This window comes from Ostrea edulis, chromosome 2 (assembly GCF_947568905.1).
Source record: "Ostrea edulis chromosome 2, xbOstEdul1.1, whole genome shotgun sequence".
Taxonomy (NCBI): Eukaryota; Metazoa; Mollusca; class Bivalvia; order Ostreida; family Ostreidae; genus Ostrea; species Ostrea edulis.
The window spans coordinates 16,739,094-16,765,978 of record NC_079165.1 but is presented as its reverse complement, the minus strand read 5'-3'; the positions used below and the strand labels follow the sequence as shown (position 1 = coordinate 16,765,978).

The 26,885-nt window shown below is 34.0% G+C and overlaps 2 protein-coding genes across 4 annotated transcripts in view; both read right to left on the bottom strand.

Annotated features, from left to right (window-relative positions):
• Positions 1-4,900: 4,900 nt before the first annotated feature.
• On the bottom strand, positions 4,901-16,372 carry LOC130052128 (patched domain-containing protein 3-like). Of its 2 annotated transcripts, none has more exons than XM_056156232.1 (4): positions 15,003-16,372; positions 10,609-11,635; positions 8,424-8,630; positions 4,901-8,189 (listed from the first exon to the last, which is right to left on the bottom strand). In XM_056156232.1, the coding sequence occupies exons 2-4, from the start codon at positions 11,630-11,632 to the stop codon at positions 6,574-6,576; spliced, it is 2,847 nt and encodes a 948-aa protein (XP_056012207.1). In that variant the 5' UTR covers positions 11,633-11,635; positions 15,003-16,372; the 3' UTR covers positions 4,901-6,573. The 2 variants fall into 2 exon arrangements, with proteins under 2 accessions (XP_056012207.1, XP_056012205.1); XM_056156230.1 differs by lacking the exon at positions 15,003-16,372 and adding an exon at positions 13,392-13,623.
• Positions 16,373-24,608: 8,236 nt separating this feature from the next.
• Positions 24,609-26,885, bottom strand: part of LOC125679758 (polyketide synthase Pks13-like) — a 104,292-nt gene continuing 102,015 nt past the window's right edge. For both annotated transcript variants that reach the window (XM_056156234.1, XM_056156233.1), the window contains 2 exons: positions 26,597-26,764; positions 24,609-26,486 (listed from right to left, as the gene is read on the bottom strand). The gene's annotated coding sequence lies outside the window, so the exon portion shown is untranslated. The remainder of the gene's footprint in view (positions 26,487-26,596; positions 26,765-26,885) is intronic.

The following is a 26,885-nucleotide window of genomic DNA, read 5'->3' as shown; positions in this document are numbered from 1 at the left end:
TGATCACTAAAAATTCATTTAGTAGTAATCTAACTGGACGTAGTTTCTGTACCAAAACTTTTGATAATCTGACTTGTAAATCTTCTAACGTTGTCTATGCCATTGAGTGTAACCTGTGTGGCTTAATTTATGTGGGAGAAACCAAGGGTTCACTTAATAAAGGAATATCGGGGCACAGATTTCAAATTAATAATGGTGGTAACCAACTTCTTTACAAGCATTTTCATGCACCGGACCACTCTATCTTGTCCATGAGGGTAAGGATTTTAGAAAAAAATTACCATCACACAAACAATCCTACATAAAGCACCCCTTTTCGTAGACAACGAGAAGATCACTGGATCAGGACCCTAGGCACTGCATTTCCATATGGATGCAATGATAATGTATATGATGTGGGAAATTTGACTAGTCCACGAGGAAATAACGCGAATGTGATGGGACTCTTTCCCAATACCCAAAAACGGAAACGCAGTCATGGACATCGTTCATATAAAAGACCATGTATAAATGATGTCACGTTTGATTCACTTTTGCCTTACGTCAACAGACAATTAGGTCCACATCATATTCGTACAAAACTTTACTCTGTTCCATTGAGAGTTTTACACACGTTATTTGAAGAAGCTATGGCTAGTCTATACTTGGAATTTTCAACACCTGAATATAGACTGAACTCTATGATTATGGATGTTGCCTACCACAGGTTCTATAAACCAGCACGCACCATGGATTATATTCCTTCCAAATCATGCCGCCAGTTCCTTAAGCTCAAATTTACAAACAAAGGAATAGATGCCGTCAACATAAGCAACATCCTTCGTCATAAAAGGGTTCAGTCGTGTATTCCAACTTATTTCAAGTTCAAGTCTACACCCTGTATTTTCTACAGCTATACTTCTACTATTGCATCCAAACTTTTTAATTATAAACAAACTTTGCAGTGCCTAGATATAGACCATCTTATACGTAATCCACCAACATGTTCTTGTTCTTCATCTTCTTTCAAATATAGTTCAGCTGGACATGTCATTACTGGTGATGTTGATATAGTTGAAAATGAGGACCTCAAATCACTTATTCTTAAAGGTCCTAAATACAGAGAACCTCGGTCTTTTAATTGGCAACAGAACTTCATCCCTATTATGAGTACTGTCGAAGATTATGCCAGACGATGGGCTAAATATGAAAAAGAAAAACTTGATACATTGTCAGAATGGGTTAAAAGCATAAGAGGGATATTAAAATCCCGCATTAGACACATGAAAACAAAAGTACGTACCATCTATCCTTCTGTGTTTAGTAAACCAGAAGTGATAAAAGAATTAGATAGGTTACATCAGGAATATGTTTTGGTTCCAGCTGACAAAGCTAGTAACAACATTGTCTTTGTTTGTAAGGCTCAATATTACAACTGTATTTTAAACGAACTTGGCATTAATTCCACTTTTGGTAATCATACTTATACTCTAACTGCCCTTTCAAAATATGAAATTCTTCAAAACCATGCTTCAGTTTTAGACACATTTAATATCCCAGTCAATGGGTCGAATGAATATGAGTTGCCGTACCTATTCTGGATTCCTAAACTACATAAAAACCCTTACAAACAAAGATACATTGCTGGATCCAGTAAATGCTCTACCAAGTCCCTATCTTTGCTCCTCACGAAAATATTAACAGCTGTGAAGGAGAAACTTCAAACTTACTGTGCGACTACATATGCCAGAAGTGGTGTTAATCAAATGTGGATTCTAAAAAATTCTAAAGAACTTTTAGTAAACTTGAAATCGCAGAATTTTTCCCAAATAAATAACATTAAAACCTATGACTTTTCAACACTATACACGACCATTCCTCACGATAAATTAAAGACAAGACTTTTTGGCATCATAGACAGTTGCTTCTTCAACAAAAACGGAAAACGGAAATATTCACATCTAGTGATCAGTCATTCAAAAACTTACTTTGTTAAACACCACTCTGATTCCACGCACAAGTACTCTGAAGTTGAAATAAAAAATATGCTAGAGTTCCTCATTGACAATATCTTCGTGGTCTTTGGTGATCAGGTGTTCCAACAGTCTGTTGGAATTCCCATGGACACGAATTGTGCTCCTTTGTTAGCTGACCTGTTTCTATATTCATATGAAGCAAAATTTATTCAAAAACTTCTACACGGGAAGAAAAAATATCTCGCTGTGGCCTTCAATTCGACATTAAGATATATCGATGACGTTTTGTCTATTAACGATAATAACTCATTCGTATGTCGATTTGATATATCCCTGTGAGCTCGAAATAAAGGACACCACAGAGTCGTCCACTTCTGCTTCATACTTAGATATTTTATTGAAAGTAGACATTAACGGCAAACTGACAACTCAACTGTATGACAAACGGGATGATTTCAGCTTCTCCATCGTCAACTTCCCATATTTATGTAACAATATTCCATTATCACCTGCATATGGTGTTTATATATCTCAACTGATTCGATATGCAAGAGCTTGTTCTGCGTATGGTCAGTTTTTAAATCGAGGTAAGCTACTGACAAGCAAGTTGATGGTACAGGGATTTCAACAGTCTCGATTGAAGTCAGCATTTCGCAAATTCTATGTTCGTTATAACGATCTAGTTCGTCAGTACAACCTCGCATTGAGTCAAATGCTGTCTGACGTGTTTCATACCGATTGTTAAGCCGTTCTTGGCACACTGCTTTTGACTGCGGATAACTCCGTTTACCTGATCAGAATATAAGGCTCGCGGCAGGTGTGACCGGTCGACAGGGGATGCTTACTCCTCCTAGGCACCTGATCCCACCTCTGGTGTGTCCAGGGGTCCGTGTTTGCCCAACTATCTATTTTGTATTGATTTAGGAGTTATGAGATTGATCACTGTTCGTTATCTTCACCTTACATATATTAGAGATGAATTTAAAATGTTTTTGTTTTTTGTTTATTGATCTTAGTATAGTCAGTATTTTGGGAGTAACAGGTGTAGAATGACGTGTCAAGAGTTTTAAATTTCATTCAACATTATGAAGTTTTAAATTTGTCTGCTTCGGACATTATTTCTACCCATCAAAAGTATTATAATCATGTTCTTTAAATCACTTTGATCGTGTTCAGTTTGATATTAGGTATTTAAATATATTATGTATGCACTTATAACTTAGATTCTACATATGTTCCACATTTTGTATCTGTATATTACTGCTGTCAGAATGTGTGTTTTCAGGACCACAATGTGATTGAAGTTTGTAACCTAATTGTACAATTATGTATGGATAAAGCACATTATCATTAGTATAATTAATGCTAATTCGAAAATTATAAATAGAAATGGTGAATGATCTTATGTAATTCTGGTAGACAGTTAATTTTACGTTTAAAAAAACATATACCAAAGGTAGACAACTCATCACTATTTCATTAATTCAAATATAGATACAAGCTTTAAGATACCAGTATAGCAATAGGTTGAGAGGAAAGATGATATCACTTTAATATAGCTGTTCACAATATAGAAATATTCTGAAATTTGTTTTTTTCTTTCAATGCATTGAAACGGAAATGATCTCTGTTTTGCAGTATAAAGTAACCCTTACCTATTGTAAAGAATATAACAGTTTAGTGCATTGATTCCCTGTAATAAGATTCTACCTTCAATTACTTTAATGAAGAAATTCGTTTGTGTATACTATTCACTTTGACTTACAAAGTAAAATATAAAGTTTAAAATCTCTTTTAGTGAAAGGTTTCATTCTTACATACGTGGATAAACAAACATCACACACGATAACCGATCTCAGAAACTTTTGCAACCAATTTCTAGGTCATTCCAAACTATCGGTTTCACAACAAATGACTACGATCCGTTGGTCTTATCAGATTAAAGTATTCATAGCTGTGACCGGTCTGGAGGATGATCACTCATCTAAGTCACTTCATTTCACCTCTGATGTTTTCCGTGTTTTCCCTAGGCATACTTCATCATGGTATTTATAAGTTTGATCATTGTTCGTAATCTTTACTTATTTTCATAGGTAGAATGGGTTGTTATTAAAACAAAAAAAGCAATCCATGATTATTAGAATAAAAATACTGATATTCAAACAATTTTGAAATTATTGACTTTCAAAATGCGTAATGATCAGATTATTTTGTATTCTGTTTATTGTCCGCGTACTTGATGCAAGCTGTTCATTTGAAAGGGGGACACTTCTGAATAGTTATCAATGTTTCTTAAGATGATGGGAAATTCAACGAATGAAAATTTTTGCGATCATTTGTCGTTCTCTCATTTCCTCCACATCAAATTATGTTTAAAATTTATCACTCTGATATATGTTTGTTTCTAATTGACATGGTTTTGAAAATTTTATACGTAAATTGAAAAAAAAATGACAATGTTTTAATTTTTCATAAATACTTTTATTTAAAAAATAGGACATATATTTCAGTTGGGTGAGACATTGTTTATTCGATATTCATATCATGCATCAAATCACAGCAAATGTTTGACTTTAGAATCTCGTATTTGCAAACAAAACACATTTTTATCATTCCGAACAAATCACAAATAATTCATGTAAAATAATTGAAAGCTTCATTCCAGGGTGCGTCTGAGCACGGTAAAAAGGAAATCCCTCACTGCTACAATCCTAGGCATAATCGGTTAGTTGTTAGCATCTCACCTCAACAGATGGTGAAATCTCACCATAAGTGAACAATTTTCTATTGGGACCCAAAACAGGAAATAGACAAGAGAAAACTGGAAACAACCGCTTTTTGGCTTAATCCCTTACTTGTATATTTAATTTCTTTTTATAAAAAAAAAATGCACTTCGTGACTTCATCTTTCAGTCTCCCTTCTTAGTGAAAAATAATAACACAGCTCAATCTTGCAACTTTATTGAGAAAATTATATATATATATAGATATAATCCAGAATTAAGCATATAAAAATCTACACAAGATGTACAATAATAAAACTATCACAAAGCTGCTTTAGTATACTTTATTAGTTTCTTTATTTCTTCAAGAGTATGATGAATGTATATATATATATATATATATATATATATATATATATATATATATATATATATCCATGGTTGATAATACCAGTTTTACATGTACCGAAAATTGGATATGAATGTGATATCAATTCTGTAGATAGAGATTTCAAGCAATAAAGACTCATATGTATATGCGATGGGTGGGGTAAATACATGAATGTATGCATTCAAGTTGAAAATAAACCACATAAATAATTAGCGCTCCCTGAAAAAATATAGCCGGTGTAAATCGTTGCAGTTCAATCCCTCATGCATTTTCAAAAATGAAATGTATTTCTTATCTTCCCAATCTATTTACATTTCTGTCAAAATTTCCAACCGTCATAACAGATATACTATATTTATCACGCACTTTTTACAATTGCACCCCGCTCAGAAGGAAATGACTGTCATTACAACTTATAAAAATAGTAAAAGCAAACAATGGAAATGTATATCTTAATGTTCATAAGTAACCTTTAGCCTTTTCCCATCTTTACTTCATTAGCGTTCATGATAAGGCTACACGTCCAGGTAATTTGGCATCGAATACTCCCAATACAGCCATAACGGTGTTAGGGTATTTCACCAGTATCAACATGTAGATTTTGTACCTCTACTCAATAAAAATTAAAGATATTGAACAGTGTTTAATCTCATCAATCCTATTACGAATACCAAACTTAATAATATAGAAAACACGGATCCCTGGACACACCGGAGGTTGGATCGCGTACATAGGAGGAATAAATATACCTATTTATCTAATTGTTTTGAATAAAAGTTGTAATACATCTAACGTCAAAATGAAAGTAGACATAGGTATACTTCTCACTTTTACTATTACCCCCACCATAGTTTTTCTGTAGGGTCTACATTCAAAACCATTTATAAGTTGATTATACAAACTGTACGTAGACCTCTTTAAGTGTACCTGATTACTTGCATGTCAAACTTGAATAGATATTGGTTTATACACGCTTTGAAGAATAATCATGATTATGATTTATCGCTTCTCCTACATCTCTATGTTAAATAATCCCAGGGGGGGGGGGGCGTCCGAGTTAGAATAGATAATCAGAAACCCTTGCTTGCCGTAAGAGGCGACTATATAAGGTGGTCCTTCAGATGATACCTCAAAAACCAAGGTCCGCTGTCAGAGCAAATATGGCACGATAAAGATCCATCCTCGTGAAAGGCCGTGAGCGTTGAGCAAAGACTTAAATTTTGCATCTCCATTTGAGTGAAAGATTCTCGAGGGGGACGTTAAACAATATAAAAGCTATCAATCAAATTTATGTTAAATTTGCTACGCTTTATTAAAAGCAATGTTCATCTCCTCACTCTATGATTCTTTGTGTTTGAATATCAACCAGTGGGAAATGGCAATATGAAATGTAGATAGTTAACACAAAATCTTACATAAAAAGAGATGCGGTGGATATACTTTGATTGAATATATAAAAAAAAAGTATTGTCAAACTTTAAATGAATGTTATATATTGTTTTGCTCAAGATGCGTGGTTTTTGTGAGGTTGGTACATCTTATACCCATCACCGATATCTTTAACTATGCCTTGTTGACTGTTAGGTCTCGACGAGTTTGGTTTTGGTAAAGGTCTTGGTAAAGGCCTTGTTTGAGATACAGGTAGATCTCCATTCACAAAAGATGTTTGCTTATCAATCGGTGCTTCCTTATGTTTTTTATCGTTGGAGTTGTCAAATGATGACAAACATACTCCTGACGAAGCTCTTTGGGACCTAGAATCGACTGGCGAATCGATTACTCTCCCAGATTCTATAGTGTGGAAGCAGGGCAACAATGCATATAGTAATAAAGGAAGAAAGAACGCAGCATGAATCAGTCCAAATCCAATTACCAAAAACATCAGGATACCGAAAGATTGAAAAATGTAGCTGCTGGAAAATGCAAGCATCAGTATCCCCAATAGCGTGGAAAACGCTGCGTTGACGACAGGACCACCGGATCTATCAATAGCGTTTTTTAGGATTGTGTCGCGACTGTTTCCCTCAACAGACATGAAGGCGTGGCAAATGTGGACGCTAAAATCGACAGAAAACCCTACACTCATTACCAAATGAATCATAGTTATTGAGCTCAATGTCAGATCCCAGTAGTACATAAAACCCAATATTCCGGACAGGATGCTAATAAGTGTGATGCATACTAAGGCAACGACTCGCAAATCGGGCATGAATATAAACGTTACGAACAGCATTGCAGCAACTGCAATACCCAGAGTTTGTAGAGTGCTAGGCAGGATTTGTACGTATTGTTCGAAGAAAACGAAAGCCGGGGTATAGAGTATACAGGGAAGTGCCGTATTCTCCGTGATTTCCCTCATACGTTTCATGAAATCCCCTTGTTCATTTGATGTTTTCATATTCTTTGCCTTAACATAAAATTTGGATGACAGCACTTTAATTCTAGAAGTATCAAACACAATGTCGTTTTCAAAAGATTGTCCACTCTGTGACGCCAAGAAGTCCTTCAGACCACTAACAAAATTTGATTCGGTGGCGGCATTATAATGTGCAGATTGTTTGTAACTTGTAAGCCAATTTATCTCAACATTGTCATCAATATAACTGTCCAATTTCGTCTTGGATAACACAGAATTTATAAGATTTTGTGTTTCACTTCTATGGTATTCTTGTTCTGAAGTCACACAAAGCGTAATCATTGGTTCAGTGGTGAAATAATTTTCGTCCCACACACTATACTTGTAGAAATAGGAATCTTTTGAAACTAAATTGAAAAGCTGAAGGCCTTGTTGAAGATTTACACATCCATATATTGAACAACTTAGGTAAGCGAGGAATACAACAATGACGAAAGATTTTCCGACAGTATGATTTAAAATGAAAAGGATAAACTTTTTGGGATATTTTTCCATTGGACTTTCCACATCAAATCTCGTTTCGGGGGGCGATCCAGGAACACATACGAGAAAACATTTCGACTTATTTTCATATTGGTTTCTCGGTCTTACAGTTTTACAGGAACAACAGAAATGTTTGTTCCCCTTCGTTCTATGTTCATTAATCGTTATAGCCGGACACAAAAAGAAAAGTTGATTTAAATAGCAAAAGAACACCGACACACCTGAAAGAAATGAGATATCAAATGAAATATAATTTATTAAGAAAACATTCAAGCATCATCATATTTTGTAGGTGTATAACTTAAAATCTGGCCTGGATTTCTCTGGGGCGGGGGGGGGGGGTGAAAACGAAACTTGGACTTAAGTCTGGGATTGTTTAAAATAAATTTTGACTGCTTAAATGATAGTTAATTTAAACAGAAATTCAAGTTGGATAAACAAAAGAATGACTGTACCTGTGTAAATGCAGAAATTCCGAATACTTTTGAATACCGACGATGCTCCAACAACAAAAGCCAGCAAATCTGTCAGTGACGTAATCGTTATGGCAACTGCGCTCTTCTGCATCATGAAAATCACTCTTTGTTTAATGGATATTTCAGACAGAGGTGGGGCATCCGCCATTCCGGACATGAGGATGAACATGTCATCTATACCAATCCCTGCGAAAATTGAAGCCATGGGTATATAATTGATACCATTTTAATTGAAACTTCACTTAGAATTTACACTTCCAAAAATTATTTTTGTGAAGGAATGGTGGGGAATGTAGTTGCACAATGTGCCTCTCAAGGTAGCTCCATCTCTACGCTTCTCAAGTCGACTATTAATATTTTGCTTTGTTTCATTATCTATTTATGCTGCCTAGTTTTTAATGATTGATAAAATGTATAAAATGTTGCAATTTATTACCTAATGTTTAAAACGGTGAATAAATGAACAATTGTTAATGATGATTGTTTTAAAGTATCATTCAAGAATGTAGGGGGAGGGTGTCAAAAGCTGAAAGCGACACTGATTTTGATCAATGAATATCGGCCCCAGTTTATTGAAGTGATGGTTTGTAATCGTGTGAAAACCCAGGTACCATGACACGGGACCTTTATCTGAAAGATCCTTTATATTTCGCTTTTAATACTGGCCTTTTGGGAACGGAACAATTACTATCAGTGCTAAAAATATTTTAGCTTTAACATGGTTGCCGGAAAAGAAGCCCAAGACTACCCGGATGCGAAGGCAATACCCTTATCGCTAGACTACCATGTCATTGCTATTAAAAGGAAATTAAAGTATTGGAATAATTCACAAATGCCTAGATAAAGGACAAATAAGATATCAATAAGATAAATAACAGATTTTAAAGTGAATAAATAGCTAAATAAATAGAAAACATAAGGAAATAACACATATAAAGAAATAAATGGTAATCAATCACACTGACAAGTGAGTCAACGTCTATATTTTTACAATATACATGTAACCAATGAAAATAACAATTTTTCTAAATAATTTTCATAAAATAACCTATGGTCAATTTATAGAAATTTTTACAACACGGATGTCTTCAGTGGTTTGTCTCAGTGTCCTATTTTTGCTGAGCAGCAATACATATTTCATGCCTGTAAGAACATCACACTCAATGACATCATTCCATTCTTACAAAGGACTTCACAGGTAAATAAAGTGGTAAAGGTTGATGTCAAAGATCCAGTAGTCATAATTATCCATTTTTGGTAAAAAATTAAACTTCAAAAAGAGAATTAATGTCCACATGTTTTAAAATAAATGCTTTAGATTTCATAATAATCAGAGCAAGAATGAATTCAGAAATCTTCGTCGAAAAAAAAGTATTTTGCAATGAAATATATATCGTAAAACATGAAAGTTTACTAATTCTTGACACTATGCTGTATAAAGCATAGTATAGCGTAACATAACATGTAATATATTCTGACACATTTTTACTATACATTTTATTTAAAAACATTTGTTTAAAAGCTATATTACAATTTTCATGAATAATGTATTTAATTCAATCTATTTATCTAACAGCTCTATTACATTTTAGGTAAATGTTGCATTGTATTCAATCTATCACCCTTGAAGGCAGAATGCTAGATATTTGTTTATACATGATAATTATAGACCTAAGTACATGTTAGTAATGAATTCAAAAATAGTGGCCAGCTAGCACAGAGTAATATTTTCGATCAACACTTTCACTATGAAAGTCGAACATAACGAACAATCTCAATCTCGTATAAGGAATACAAAATAGAGAGTTGGGTAAACACGGATCCATGGATATACATATACCAGGGATAATCCAATATACTATAACCCCAGCTATTCTAATCAAGATTCATGCATATCGCTATTATTGATCTGTAATCCTTTTCTTTGAAAAATATTTTTGAAATATTTATAAATTATCATTATCAATTCATAATCATAATCAAATTATGGTCATTATTATTGAATTATTAACATTAATTTATAAATGAAAATGTTTTTGAACATTATTTGCTATGACTTATACAATGTAGTACAAAATGAAAATTTACGCATACATATTACATTATACTGCATATTTGTGCAGCATCATGTACATAGGTGTACAGTGTATATGAAGAAACATACCGACAACCAAAAACGGCATTACACCAACGATGTTGGTGAACTCCACTCCAATTGCACTCACAAATCCGAAGGCTGAGGCGATGGCCAACACAGGGGCAATAACACCTGCTATTCCTAAATTCATACGATTAGCTACATTATTGCAATTGATGGTCAACGAAGCAATAGATGCATATGTCATCATGAGCGTAAACGTAACGGAGAAAAATTTTATGTCGCTATTTGTGTTTTTGTCCAATTCTGTTCCAAGGGAATCTGAGGATGTGTAGGCAATATCTGTCAGATTTGTTTGCAGGTTCTCCATTTTGGTAACAAATGCCTTTTCCCATTTCTTTGAAAGTTCCGCTGCACTTGTATTACTTTGTCGAAGATAGTACTGCAATTTTACTCCAATTGCAGAATTTAACATTCCGCTAGCAGAAACTGCCTGCGCAAGAAAGGGCGACAAGATATATTCCCCATAAACTGGATAAGTTATATTAGAGATTATGAAATTGTCTTGAAATGTATTCAATAGTACAACAGCACTAGCGATTCCTTCGTTAGGATTCGAACCTGCACTCAGATCATCATAACTATAGGTTTGTCCAGAGGAATCACTAACAATTATAGTGTTTCTGATTATAGTATTGATGTTGTTTATTTCATCAATATAGGCTTGGCTCATTATTGTAGTCTTATTTTTAGAGAGAATCAGTATATCGCCATACAGTCCAAAGTCTGAAAGTTGGTAAGAACGAAAACTACTGTTCGTGGAATCTCCGTATAGGTTTCGTAATACAGACCGGTCTTTTATTGCTTGACTATCCATCGGGGTATAAAGTGTTTCTACATCATTTTCGACTTCTATATTCATGATTCCAATGGTCAGAAGCAAGTTGACAACAATACACACGATCATTATTTTCACGGGATATGATGAAATGAAAGAACCGAGCCTGCCAAATGCATTCTCTATCAAAGATTCCCATTTTCTGTGACATCTCGAACAACAGGAACAACACGAACTTCCCTCGCATGCCATTGTCTGAAAATACAGCATAATTATTCTTGAAGCATTGCCATTATTGCCAGTACTATTAAAATCAATCAATGAAATATATTCCTCATAAAAAACCAAAGTGTATTAAAAGTTTATTGACAGTAATAGAATCATAGAATTTATCTTGATCGTTTGTATTCAGCAAACCATTCCGGTTTTCAATTTTCTTTGCTTCATTTTTTTTTCGTTGATAAATTACGTTTTGGATAGCTGAAATGTTCACTCGATATGAATATTTCATCAAGTAAAAATTATGTACTGTAGATAATTTTTATTTCGCGAGACCTTTGTTTTCGTATGAATTTAAAAATGCATTTATTGAAGAGACAAAATTTTCAAATTCACACATTATTAGCAATTGTTTAAATCTTTTATTTGCAAGAATTTAGTCACAAGAACTGATTTTTTCGCGAATGGCTGAATAATACGTAACTAATGTTAACGTGATCCTTTTTATACGCCCGTCTTAAGACGGGACGTATTATGGTATGGCGATCATGTCCATCCGTCTGTCGGTCTGTTAGCTTTTTCGTGTCCGACCCGTAACTTAAATACTACAAGGCCCAGAATCATCAAACTTTGTCTGTAGATACATCTTGGGTAGAAGGTGTGTCGCACATTAAAACCAGGTCACTGTGACTTTTCATTAAGAAGATATTCGTCTGTCCGTCCGTCTGTTAGCTTTTTCGTGTCCGACCCGTAACTTAAATACTACAAGGCCTAGAATCATCAAACTTTGTCTGTAGATACATCTTGGGTAGAAGGTGTGTCGCACATTTAAACCAGGTCACTGTGGCTTTTCATTAAGAAGATATGGCCATATATGGCAAAAACTTGTCCGGCTCATAACTTGAAAACTATTAGACCTAGAATCACCAAAATTGGTCAACTAATGCATCTTAGGTAGAAGGTGTGTCGCATCCTACTTTAAGGTCTATGTGACATTTAATTAAGGTGATATAAAAAATGTTTTAATGGATACAATCTATACTGTTAACAATATGTGACGGGCGTATCATGTGCCGTGGCGGTGCACTTTATTAGTCCTTATTATGAGTTATATAACAAAATATTGTTTGTCAATAAATGATCAGAAGCTACGACAACAGCTTATTTATAATGGGATCCTAGCTATATAAGACACGACAATAACTTAGTTCTAATGAGTTACAGATAATGTATGGTACAATATAAAGCAATTTAAATAACGAATGTATAGAACAAAACTACCATTTCTGGCCTACGCTTTGTGAAATCCTGTAGCCTATGGATAAAGTTGTTTTTATAAAGAAAATGCAGTTGAATAAAAGTAATGACCGATGTATTCAAGTGATTGATGTCGTTGCTCAAGTAACAAGGTTAAATCAATTGATGAAAATAACAAAATAATCCATAAATGGAAAGATGAATAAAGAAACAGCACAGTAACTCGAGACATGTCACAATTACATATACATTGTACCTTTATATCATAATTACCTGCACAATGTATATTACAATTTCAACTCTAATTCATGCTTACCTATATATTATGATTATATGTATACAATTTTTTAATACATATTTACAAATACCTGTTGTACACAATGATAATATCATGCTTTGTTTATACAGAAGTGCACAATTAGTTATACAAACCAATTTATATCGTGGACCTGTTTTAACCTATCTAGTTGTCGAAAACATCCATCATAAAAGATGCAATTATCACATATAATTCACATACATATAATCTACATACATGTAATTTGTAGGTCTTAATCCAGTGTCAAGACGTTTGTGTCTTATCCCGTATAAAATTCACGGCCTTCAGGAAGTTGTCACTAATGACGGTGGATACGAATAACATTATACGGTGTATCATGCTATGCGCACGAATGAACCCGGGAATGAAGGACCCATTCACAATTACAATCGATATTACAGATATAGACCTCCAATGATCACGTGTTCTACATTAAGTATCAATCTCGAGATTGGTTGTTAAATCAGTCTTCTACGATTGTATATCCTTAATTTTACATCAATCATACATATTTCTGTCCATTCTTGTTATACCCAAGTCTTCATTGAAAACAATGTCTTCAAATTTATATTATGAAGTGATCGATAAAAATGGCTGTTGTAGTTTTTAACAGACACAACTCCCGCTACAACAACGTTTGAAATGAATAAATGAGTTCAGTAAAACAAATTAATCTCTGATCTATAATAGTTTATATCTTGTGGTAATCACAAAATTGTGTTGATACTTTACTATTATAGTTACGTCAAATCTCTTAAAATTATGCATAATGTAGCTTTGCAAATGGGAATATTCAGTAAAACTCATTGTTGTTGTAGAAAGACGATACAATGTATGTGTTCAAATACACAGCTGAGGGACCCTGTAGCAGAGTGTAGATATATTAACCTATATCGCACATGTGATATACGCCATATATATAGGGTACATCTATTGGAAATCAATTTTACGTCATCTCATATGCTTTGTCTTTTTTTTCCAGGTTACAAATCTCGTGTCTTAGCAACACACTTTGTCGTAATAATGTACTGAAAGTATTTTTTTCAAATGTTTCAATTTTATTCTATCGCGTTTGAGTTCTTTTTCTTTTCCCGGTTTAATGGATGTTTTGGAAATATGACACTTAAGTTATCTTTGAAATGTTTATGTACATAATGTTATGAAAACATTATGCAAATTCCTTTATTTTATTAGCTTTACGCAAATTGACAAATCTATGATTTGAAAGTGTGACAAGGGCAATAAATCCTATTTTAAAACCATGCACTGTTTAGCGTTACAGTCACACGCAAGATAGACCATCAATACACATCTTCAATTGATACTTGAATTTTAGGAGTCTGTGTGTCAGATATGCAAGAGTGTATATTTCTTTTTTAAATCTAGACAGTCAATTGGCATAAAAGTTGATGTTAGAAGGGTCTCACCAGTCTCAATTAGAATCAACATTTCGCAAATTGTATGGCGGTTATGATGATCTTACTGGTATGTACATGCTGCCATTGGGTGGAATGCTGTCTTACGTTTTTCATACCAATTGTTAGGCAGTTCTTTAACTGCTGATTTTAACTACAGATTATTCCGTTTACTTGATAAAGATATAGGGTCGCGGCGGGTGTGGCCGATGATCAGATGATATTTACCTGATTCAACCTCTGATGTTTTCAGGAGTTGATGTTGTACACTGTAATACTTTGAATTACAAAGAATTCAAACCAAACCCTGATTCAATACAATAGAAAAAATAGCAAAGAAGTCATCTGTTAGAGATAGAATGAATAGGAAAAAAGAAATAATATAATATCGATAGACAGTGAATAGTATTACCTTTTGGAAGATGTTGCTCCAATTCGAGGTTCTGCTGGGTTCGGACAATTTTTTTATGTTGCAGGGGATTCACTTTTTGACAGGTAATTAGCGCTGTGTAATGATCACAAACCAGAAAGAAACACTCCACACAGATTTACGAGATGAGATAAATAGAAAGATTTTACATAACTGCTTAATATGCCAAGCGCCGTAGAAAAATCCTTGTGGAATTTTCGAAATGCTCGTATCCCGAAAACGTCCACAAATCTTTGTTTTCTTGAATGGAAATTGAGTCCCTCTTCTATCGCCTAATCCCACAAGAAAATCATCTTTGGACGATGTAATATTGGTCAATCAATGGTTTTATGGGCGATATTTTTTAAATACCGCATATGATACACTACACATTTCCTCTTCGTAACAAATGCTATAGACTTACACGAAGGGGTATTTTCCACGAGAATGAACACGAAATAACAGATCATTTTACAACTGTGGTCGCTATAGCAAAGAAAAAACAATGCCCTGTCAAAGACATATGATCTTAGATGAACTCGATATCTCCGTTGTATCTGGAGTTAAAGTTGTAAAGATCAAATTTAGCTTTTCTGCTATATCTTTCTTTACTATTTCCATCGTCCATCCCCCTAATATTTAACTATCGAAATATGTAACGTACCTCCACATTATTACTTTTCCCTATCTAAAATACCAAAATTATAATATCTATCTAAAATTTAGAAACAATCCCCCTATTTACTGACATTTTTATCATATCTCAGCGATGATCATAATCTATCCCGATTTTAAGACACCAAATTATAATTTTATCCCAAAAATAAATATTTCAATTTCCTTGACATTATAATTATATTGCCGATATAATCAAAAACTGATTCGATTTAAAGTAATTTAATATCTTTAGAAATACAATTTTTCAAAAACAATAATTATTTCGAACATCGTCGTCAAGAATGATCTGTTTAATTTGAACTGATTTCTATTGAGATCTAACATGAAAAATTCATATAATTTGTACTGACAATAATAATCTGAACCAGCCAGAAAGACAACGTTATTGTTGTTGATGGAAAATATTTGCGTACATGAAATAGAAAATTTCCGACTTTAGAATGGATGAGATTGTTTTATGCATGACTATGCAAGTGGTTGGTCGAGAGGGAGATCACGTGACTTAGTTTCACTTTATGAACTGTAGGAGAATGGTACAATGTGAATAATACAATGAAACGTTAAGATAGCGAACAGTGATCAATCTCATAACTCATATAAGGAATAAAAAATAGAGAGCTGGGCAAAGACATATCCCTGGATATACCAAAGGTGGAACCAAGTGCCCAGGACAATGAACAATAAAGTACACTTTGTAAAAACCAGAGTATAACTCAGATCGCATAATGTTATGCAGTAAAGCAAATGATTAGAGACCTCGGGGAGTATAATTATGCATCCTCTGTTGACCGGTCACATCCGTGAGCCCTATACCTTGATCAGTTAAATGGAGTAGTCCGTAGTCAAAATTAGTATATCTAAAACAACTAGCAATTGATATTAAACACTAATATCGCCGTTATAATGACCTAGTTCGCCAATACAACCTATCTTTGGGTCAAATGCTGTCTGACATGTTTCATACCGATTGTAAAGCGTTCTTGGCACACTTATTTTGACTACGGATAACTCCATTTACCTGATCAAGATATAGGGATGACAGTAGGTGTGACCGGTCGGCAGGGTATGCTTACTCCTCTTAGGCACCTGATTTCTCCTCTAGTTTATACAGGGATCCGTGTTTGCCCAAATTTCTATTATGTATTGCTTATAGGAGTTATGAGATTGATCACTGTTCGTTATCTTCACCTTTCATCTAGGTAACACCGCCAAGCCCCACACCTCATTGTATACATGAACATGAAAGAGAAAAGGGATTAGTCTCATAACTCCTATAAACAATAAAAATAGAGAGTTGGGCAAACACGGACCCCTGGATATACAAGAGGTGGAATCAGGTGCCTAAGAGGAGTAAGCATCCCTTGTCGACCGGTCACAACAGCTGTGAGCCCTATAACTAAATATATATACATCATGCAGTTAATTCTCGTCTATTTCCTAAACCATGCAAGGGTCCATACAATGTGTACTTAGAGCAATATCAAATTAAATCAAATGGACCCAGTGTTAAAAAAGAAGACACCTTTGATTATTTACATCATATTTGTATAAGTATTAATGCACGTATCAAATCTTTTAATGAGAGCAACTATTCAATTAAAGAAATAATTAATCAAATTATGGATAAAAGGTGACAACAAACAGTGAACAATCTCATAACTCCTATAATCAATTAAAAAAAAACGAGAGTTGGGTAAACACGGACTCCTGGATATAACAGAAGTGGGATCAGGTGCCTAAGAGGAACATGTTGAATTGAATACATCTCTACCAATGCTCATATTCACAATTTTCCCCAGAGAATATAATAAAAACAATAGTGGTAATTTGCAGCTTGTTTGTGCTATACATTACAAATGAAAAAATAAGAAAGATTACCATTGTGTGAATTTGTCATTTATTGAGATAACAAATGACTACTGACTAAAATTGCATAAACATACATAACAATGAATTGGCTGGGATTACATAAGAAAATTGACTAATAACTAGAAAATGACTAGAAAGTGTTTAAGACAGGCTGACTAGTCACATGACACAAGTAGTCTAGCCAATAAAACATGTGCAAATGCTAAAAACCAATAACTATAGCAAAACGTTGGTCACAAAAAGGATCATAAAGCAAGGGCACATCCTGTATATAGCATGTGAGTTGTGTGCCATCCAAGAATTACCAGAATTGAATATAAGGAAAGCTTCATTTTGCATAATGCGACTTCTCTTTGGCATGTGATGTGTGTTTTACAGAACAAAAATATGCACAGTAGTCAAATACTGACCAGCGCAATATTAATGACAATACGAAACATACAAAATTACAAAAGAAAACACATTCATAAAATATATTCAGTAAAACATGCTAATATGGTGATTTAGGGGATGCATGATAATCATCTTAGTATTGTGGAATTTCCATGAATAAAAGGAAAAAAAGATGAAGAAAATATATGAATAATAAAAATGTCCTGTGTGTACAACAGTACAAGAAAAAAATTACAATGCAATATTTTTTCACATTAGGAAAAAACGGTGTAGCAGGTATATACTGACCTACACAGTAACAAAAAGGACAATAAAAACAGCTGTCAAATACTGGCTTGTTCTAGTAGGAATAAACAATACATTTTAAATGTTCCTCACATCCTAGACAGATTTTATCCAGATACCAAACTCCCAGAAAATACCAAAAAGAAACAGTAGTCAAATACAGGCCTGTTTCTACAAACAATCAAGTAAATCTAGAGAAGGATTATAGAATGAAAGTACACGCAGTTCGGGGAGAACCAATGATACTGCATTTTTACAGCGTAAAAAGTGATTCTTATGTAACATTGAATTGCATTTCAATGGCATCTTCCCGGTTGTTGGGCATAGTTTTCAGAAAGGATAAGCGGACAGTCTTTGTTGCAACACCAGTCCTAGAGCTGTGCCCTTGTACAGGGCTGGATTAAAACTAAAAAAAATATGAAGGCTGCTTTTAAATTTGATTAACCGAAAGCTCTCTGTGGTTAAATGTATACGATTTGAGGAGGAAGTTAATTGTTCAGCCATGGAATTATTGGCCTCCGAATGCTTCATCCCTGATGAAAATTCATGTAAGAGAGAATGAAGTCATTGGTGAGGTTCATGCCTGTAGGGTGAGGCTATCGTTGAAATGACGGTATAATGCTGAGAAAGATCGCATCTTATATCATTGACATGACTTAAAATTACTGAAAGACAGTAACATCTGCCATACTTTACATGGCATAAAAATGCTGAAACATAGTAGCACTCGCTATAACTGACATGCCATGGTGAAACACTGCGGGGAAAAATATCATCCAATATAATTGACGTGACGTAAAAATGTTGAGAAAAAGACCATCTAATATATCTAATATCATGACATGATGCAATATGCTGAAACAGAGTAGCATCCGCCATAATTGACATTAAATAAAAATGCTGAGAAAATAATAGCATAATTCACATGACCTAAACTGTTAATAAAAATAGCATCCGCCATAATTGACATGACGTAAACAAGCTTAGAAAGATAGCATCCGCCATAACTAACATAACGTAAAAATGCTGAGAAAATAATAGCATGTATGACATACACTACTACTTAAAGTGTGGAACAGCTGTCCAAACATACTGGTTTATGTAAACCTGTATGCAGAATTGAAACTAGTCTTGAATATACATATACCTAAACACAATGTCAACGAGGTATATGCTACTCATTTGAAATTATAATGAAGATATGATTTAAACTGGGGTGGTATTGAAAACAAGTGTATGCCAAAACTAGTACATACAATAATACTGAAGATTAACTGAGATATGTAACACACTTTAATATAAGACTATTTATCTGATGATGAAGATGGGACACAAAACGATATTGCACATAATGATGCTCTAAGCGCATTTCCGGGGCGGGCGTGTGCTCGGTGATTCGTAACTGCACACCTTCAAGAGCTAAATGAGGCAATGTGTGATCATTTCAAAACAATGATGATGCGAAAACGTTAGTTTATAGTCAGTTAGTATAGAAAGATTCTAGCAATAAATCAAGTTCCATTATTATGTCGTTGTAACGGGCACCGGAGACAAGGAGAGCGCAAAATCATCTGTCCGACTATTACACTTTCACTTGTCCAATAAGCAAAACGAAATTCTTGCATTTGCAATGTCTTTAACTGACATGGTTATATCACCCAAGTCATTACTTTGAATTTGAAGAAACCAAATATATTATTCAGCTGCAAAGTTCGTAAAGTTAGCGAATTTTCTAGCTCAGTAGCTGTCTGATCGTCAGTCGTCATCTCGCTCGAAATAAAACAGAAAGCTGTGATGGATATAAACGTAAATTGTCATAACACGGAGTTGAAAAAAAAATCGTAAACGACATATAATCGAGTGTCCGATAATCACTACTTTTAAGCTTTCCGCAGCCATGTACCTTTGACCAACATCTGTCAACACAGCGTGTTCTATTTATAGATGTATACAATCCAGACTTCGATTAAGTTTTAACCGATTTAATTGCAAATTAAATAATTGAATTGCACTTAAAATCTCTCCAAATTAATCCATAGGTGTTTGCATCAGTTCTAATTCACAAACAAATTGCGGTAATGAACTGTTGAAAACACAAATGTAAATGATTCTCTTTTTGGGAATTTCCATGCTTGAAAACAACGGAAAAATTCGCCAGAATGAATTGAATACGTCATAAATAATCAATTGTTTGATTGGTCAGTAACATCGTATAACGGTCAGTTTTAAGAGGCATTACAGGGGGAAATGGTAGAATTGCAAACCATCATAATCTACGGTACATAAACACAAATTTACAAAATATGAAACAATTCATTGTACCAATAAACGTTTATAGTTTCTCTTTTTAAATGAATTATAGCATACATCATTTCAGTTGATGATATGATTAAATTGAAGAGGGCAATAATCAAATTATTGCCAGCATTAATTGAATTAACAATTTAATTTTAAAGCACATTAATTCAGCAAAATAACTACTGCTATGACAAATTCTATCAATGCGTGCATTAATTCAAGGTGAAGGATATCATTGATTGGAGACTATTAACTGAATAGCTGTGCTCGTTAAACGGAATAATATCTTCAATTATTTGAATTCATGTTGTTTTGGCGCTCCTCACAACCGAGACGAAAACACAATAAATTTGTCTTATCAGAATGTCATTGTTGGTAATTCTCTTTCAATTTTCCTTTGGATTTCATTTAATGAAACTAAGTAGAATATATCTTTAAGCACAGAAATTTTAAGTCTGTTCGTTTCAGGTTCAATGCTAACCCCAAAAGGGGATTCAATATTAATTCATGACTGACGAAAATCACCAAAATATGATCAAGCATCTTATATAGTGCATATCTAAGTGGTTCAGTGTTTCTTAACAAAGAATGACAATCAGCAAATCGTCCTTATGAGAAACTTAAGCAAACTTTGTTTTGGTGGAAAAATTCAAGTAGTACATATATAAGAGATATATTTCATTGAACATATAACCTATCATTGGGTTAAATGCTGCCTGACATGTTTCATAACGATTGTTAGACCATTCTTGGCACACGAATTTCGACTACGGATAACCCTTTTTACCTGATCATGATATATGGTTCACGCCTGGTGTGATCGCTCGACAACGGATGCTTACTCCTAGGCACCTGATCCCGTCTCTGGTGTGTCCATGGGTCTGTGTTTGCCCAACTGTTTATTTTGTATTGCTTATAGGAGTTATGTGATTGATTGATCACTGTTCGATATATTCACCTTTCATTGAACAACCACAAACACTAAAAATTACAAGGTACGTTTGAATAAGTTTGATGATGTGCACTTTAGGTTATGTTGTCTTGAATATTAGTTCCGAAAGATATAAAATTATATGAACAATATTGCATAGCATAGATTCCAAAACATACATACACAAGTATGTGGATGCATACTGTAATTTACGTTATAACGACCAAAGTGAATATTTAAGATCAGAACATTGCTTGGCCCACCATAGTCTTGGAAAGCACAAGCACCTTCAAACTCCATATCCATTCAACTGTCGGAGATTTTAAAGACAATTCCGCTGGAAAATGGGGGGAGAGATAACTAGACACTCATTACTAATAATGAGTAGGTCTTCCGTTTGAACACTTCCGGTACGCAGCTTTCTGTTCTTACGAGAATCATTCAAATATATCAGAGAATGTGCCTTTTCAAGACATGAGAGGTATGTTAATGAAGTTTTCACCCATTTCTCGTAACTTCCAGTGACGACCGAAAGTAATATTCAGATGTGTTTTACCATAAACCACAGCGACTCTCTATTGTCTATATTCCCTGAAAGTTTCACGTCTCTATTTGAAAGAGTTCTCAAGAAAAAGAAGCAGACTAAAAAAAAAAGTAGTTGCTTACTTTCGACCGGAAGTGAATTTTGAAATATAAAATTGTCTTAACTCTAGATGTTGATACTGTTCTTAAGATATTTGAAAATCATATCAAACACTTGAAATATAAACGAGATTTATTGGGGGCACAAAGACGAAAGGTGTCAGAGTATTTTATCGAGAAACCGGAAGTAGCCGTTTTGACAACCGACGGGATCAACATTCTTTGAATACTTTGAAAGAGACTTAATAAACTAGTGTAGGTTTCAATTTCAAAGAAAAAGTTTGAAATTAGTGACTCTTTCAATCACTTCCAGTTACGACCGAAAGTTTCATTTGTTCCTCTTTGATTATTTTTGAGATTACTCCCAGACAAGATGATTTTTTGAAAAATGGAAATCGTACATATCTTACGAACGGAAGTAGATTTTGTAAAAATGAAAGATTGTGTCTAAGGGTACTACAATTCTCTATAATCTTCATAATTGGCAAGAAAATCCATTAAGCTATCTCTGAGAAATCGTGTTGAAAAAATTTGAATGTAGTAAATTTTTCAACCACTTCATGTTGAAACCGAAAGTGACGTACACTCATATAGAAAATATGTTTAAGATGGACTATTCCTAATCTATAACCCCTGCAAGTTTCAAGTGTATATCTATACTCGTTCCGGAGATAGGGAAAACAAAGTCTGAATTTGTCCACACCATATTTAACGACCGGAAGTGAATTTTACAAAAAAGTTTGACGTTACTCTAGACATTTATAGTGACTATAATATATGTAAAACTCAACTCATTAACTTGTTTCATGACCGAGATTTATGGCACTGAAAAATGAGAGAATGAATAGTCTTTCTTTGATATAACCGGAAGTTGGATATTCAACTTCCGGTGGGGTCAACATCTTTTGAGAATTAGAAAGAGGCCTAGTAAATTGATATAGGTTTCAATTTGAACGAAAAACGTTTGAAATTTATGATTCATTTAATCACTTCCGGTGACGACCGGAAGTGACGGTGACAAAAAATATTACGTGCATGCACCATAGAAAAAGGAGATCTATCATCCATGAACGTTTCATTGGATTATCTTTAGTCGTTTTCAAGTTTCCTCCCGGACAAAGTTCCTTTCAAAAACCGGAAAATCGGACGTATCTCACGAACGGAAGTGAATTTTGAAAAAATGAAAAAAAGTCTCGAGGTACCATTGTTCTCCATAATCTGGGAAAGTTTCATGAAAATCAATCCAACCGTCTCGGAGACGAAAGGGAAAAAAATAATAAACAATACAATCACTAGAATGTCTTCCGTTGGTAACGGAAGACCTTAATAAACAGTACAATCACTAGAAGGTCTTCCGTCTGAAACGGAAGACCTTGATAATAAACAGTACAATCACTAGAAGGTCTTCCGTTGGTAACGGAAGACCGTTATAATAAGAAACAGAATAAAAACAATATGTTCCCAAACTTTGTTTGGGGAACATAATAATAAGAAACAGAGTAAAAACAATATGTTCCCAAACTTTGTTTATGGAACATAATAATAATAATAAGAAACAGAGTAAAAACAACATTTCCCAAACTTTGTTTGGGGAACATAAATATACAGATGGTAGAATATTATTGACAATCGTTGAACATGAAAATAGAGTCACCTCTCCTTGTACTATACATGCACCAAATGATAAAAGACGAAGGTAGATTGCTTTCAAAAGGTTTTAAAGTGGATATCAATTTGCTGTCAAAGTTATGATAACAGAATCATAGCAGTTGATTTTAACTGTAGCCTTATTCATAAAAATGCCAAAAGTACAAAAACGTTGATAGAAATGCACTTAAAGTTTGACTGTATGGAGTTATGGACAAAACTTAAACCATATGGTGCTGGACTTACTTGGTGTGATGGAAATAGTGTTGCTAAAATAGCTTAGATGATGTATTTGTAACTGTTAACTTTCGCTACAAGCCCGATATAATATATTTAAGAAAACCACTTTCTGTAAATAACGAAGGGATCATACAACAATTCTATTTTTAAAAAAAATGTTTTCTATACCTAGCAACAAGCGAAAGAGGTACTAGTTGCTGGAAACTGAATACAACAGTCTTACACGAAAATGAATATTCTGAATTAGAATAAATCTGTGAATTAAAACCATCGCGAGCTCTATATCTTGATCAGGTAAACAGAGTAATCCGTTGTCAGAGTGCCAAGAACGGTCTAACAATCGATATGAAACACTTCAGATAGCGTTGACCCAATGATAAGTTGTACTGGGAAATTAGATCATTCTAACGATCATTGAATTTGGGAAATATTCATTTTAATTGAGACTGTTGAAACCCCTGTAACATCAGTAACCCGCTTCTATTTAACTGATCACACGTAGACGAAACACTTGCGTATATAATCAGCTGAGAGATATAAACACCACATACAGGTGATAATTGAATATTCATACATAAATAATGGAAGTTGAATAACAATAATACGAACTGACATAGAGACAGCGATTCAGTGAAGCCCTTTACTGTACAATTGTTTAGTATATACATGCATTACAAATTATAAAACATAAACATTAAATGAAATAATATATACAATAATATCATTTTTCATCACATGACCTAATCAAACGATCTGCCTTTGACTGTATTTGATGTAACTGTAAATATATCCGTCATACAATACGCATATCTTGCACATACTGGTAAATATTTCAAGTATATCATGTTTCCACATCCTGCTCGTTGTTTCGCATCGAAATAACACTATAGATATTTCAAAAGATTTATATATATCTCGTTAAATCAAAACTGTTAACAGTCAATATAATCTCGCGATTAAACAGTTAAATTAAGTATTGGCTTGTACTCCCTCTCACTATGTATGATGGTGTTACAACATATAACACAATGTTTAAGCTGACATAATCAATAAAAAGTACACCTTATTTCAGTATCTAATCTATCTCTGAATAACTATAACTATATATATATATATATATATATATATATATATATAGGGAAGTCGTTGTGGCCGAGTGGACTTACGCACTGGTTTGACAGTCTTGCTAGGCGGTGGGTGCCGTAGGTCGCTGGTTCGACCCCGGGCTGGGGTGAAAATTTTCAGTACCTAGTTGTGATTATTTAGTGCTTTTTATATATATATATATATATATATTTATATATATATATATATATATATATATATATATATATATATAGTTTGCCCTTCTCTTTTTCGGGTATCTTTGCAAGTTTCCTTACTGTAGAGTTGATCGTTGATTGATTGATTGTATATTGTTTAACGTTCCTCTCAACAATTTTTCACATTGAGACATCACCATTGCCGGTGAAGGTCTGCAAAATTTAGGCCTATGCTCGGCGTGTATGGCCATTGAGCAGGGGAAGATCTTTATTGTGGCACACCTGCTGTAATATTATTAATTAATAGACATCATTTCTATTTCTAATTATCTTTTGATTATCGTTCCTACTATTGTTTAGAATCATTCTTGATATTTTGGACAGGGTGTTGCCCTCTAAGATGAGATGAATCAATGTATTGAGCTATGCTGACGAGGATTAATGGGGATGAAACACACATATTCAGACATTTTGACTAGGAATAGCAGAAAATATATCACGTCACCTCACTAGCGTTTAATCAGTTTATTCAGTCGTTGATATTTGTCTTGGAGGCTCTGCAGTTTGATTACCTTAAGGGGAATTCAATATTCAACAAGAGTTTACAACGGGGCCGACCACCGTGATTAATAAAAGAGGCAATAAAAGTTATATATATCATTCCGGAACCACCTGTTCAAATTTTGCTTATTCCCGATAAGAATGTATTCCATTGACATGCCGCTCATCTGTGTTCAATCACTCCCTCATAATTTGTACTGATATACATGTACGTCAACAATGATATGCAGATAAAGTAATACACGCATACTTGCATTAAAAACAATCTGTACAAAATAAAATACCATTCCTCAACAGCAGCTGTCTGTTAGTTCAGAATAATGTTGAAAGAGATGTGGAAAAAGCATCAATGTCTGACTGTTTTTCTAAATGTTACACATTATTGACAATTTCGTTTTGTTCTTAGTTCACAAATGAGTATTCTCAAAACGTTCTTAGTTTACAAGTCCATACTCTCAAAACGTTCTTAGTTTACAAGTCGGTACTCTCAAAACGCTCTTAGTTCACAAGTGGGTACTCTCAAAACGTTCTTAGTTCACAATTCGGTACTCTCAAAATGTTCCTCAAAATATTTTGTCCGTTTCCTTTTCAGAACAGAGATCCAGGCGTCACGGTGTCTTCGATTCTTTGTGAACAAGCGAACTTCAGAATAGGATGTTTTTATATGAATACCATGTAAATCTATGATAAAAACATATTGAAGATTCATGAGGTAATGAGATATCAAAATATTATATTATAAACACAATTACAAGTAATGTCTCATCGGCTAAAACTGTAAATAGATATACCCTCTGAATGGTTCTCTGAGAGCTGAACACAAGTGATTAGTTTTATATCTGACGCAGCTACACGTGTTTTCTGCTTCGATCCCCATTCCAATGCAAATACAGGATGGTGTTTTATAAGAACTTTCGTTTTCTTGGGTTTTCCTTTCTTTTTGCACAGAAAAAAGTAAACTGCAAAGAAACGAGAATCTAGCCACAACACAAAACATCACATAAATCATAAGAAACAAAAATCGAACAAAAAGCAAACCAAATGACAGTTATGTACATTTACATCACATTTATAAAGCCA

What these genes read in the sequence shown, in the direction of transcription:
- LOC130052128 (XM_056156232.1), bottom strand. Translation starts at nt 11,632, where the DNA reads ATGGCATGCGAGGGAAGTTCGTGTTGTTCCTGTTGTTCGAGATGTCAC. An exon ending in AATGCCGTTTTTGGTTGTCG is followed by an intron (nt 8,631 to 10,608) that starts GTATGTTTCTTC and finishes CAATTTTCGCAG; the next exon opens with GGATTGGTATAGATGACATG. An exon ending in GAATTTCTGCATTTACACAG is followed by an intron (nt 8,190 to 8,423) that starts GTACAGTCATTC and finishes CATTTCTTTCAG; the next exon opens with GTGTGTCGGTGTTCTTTTGC.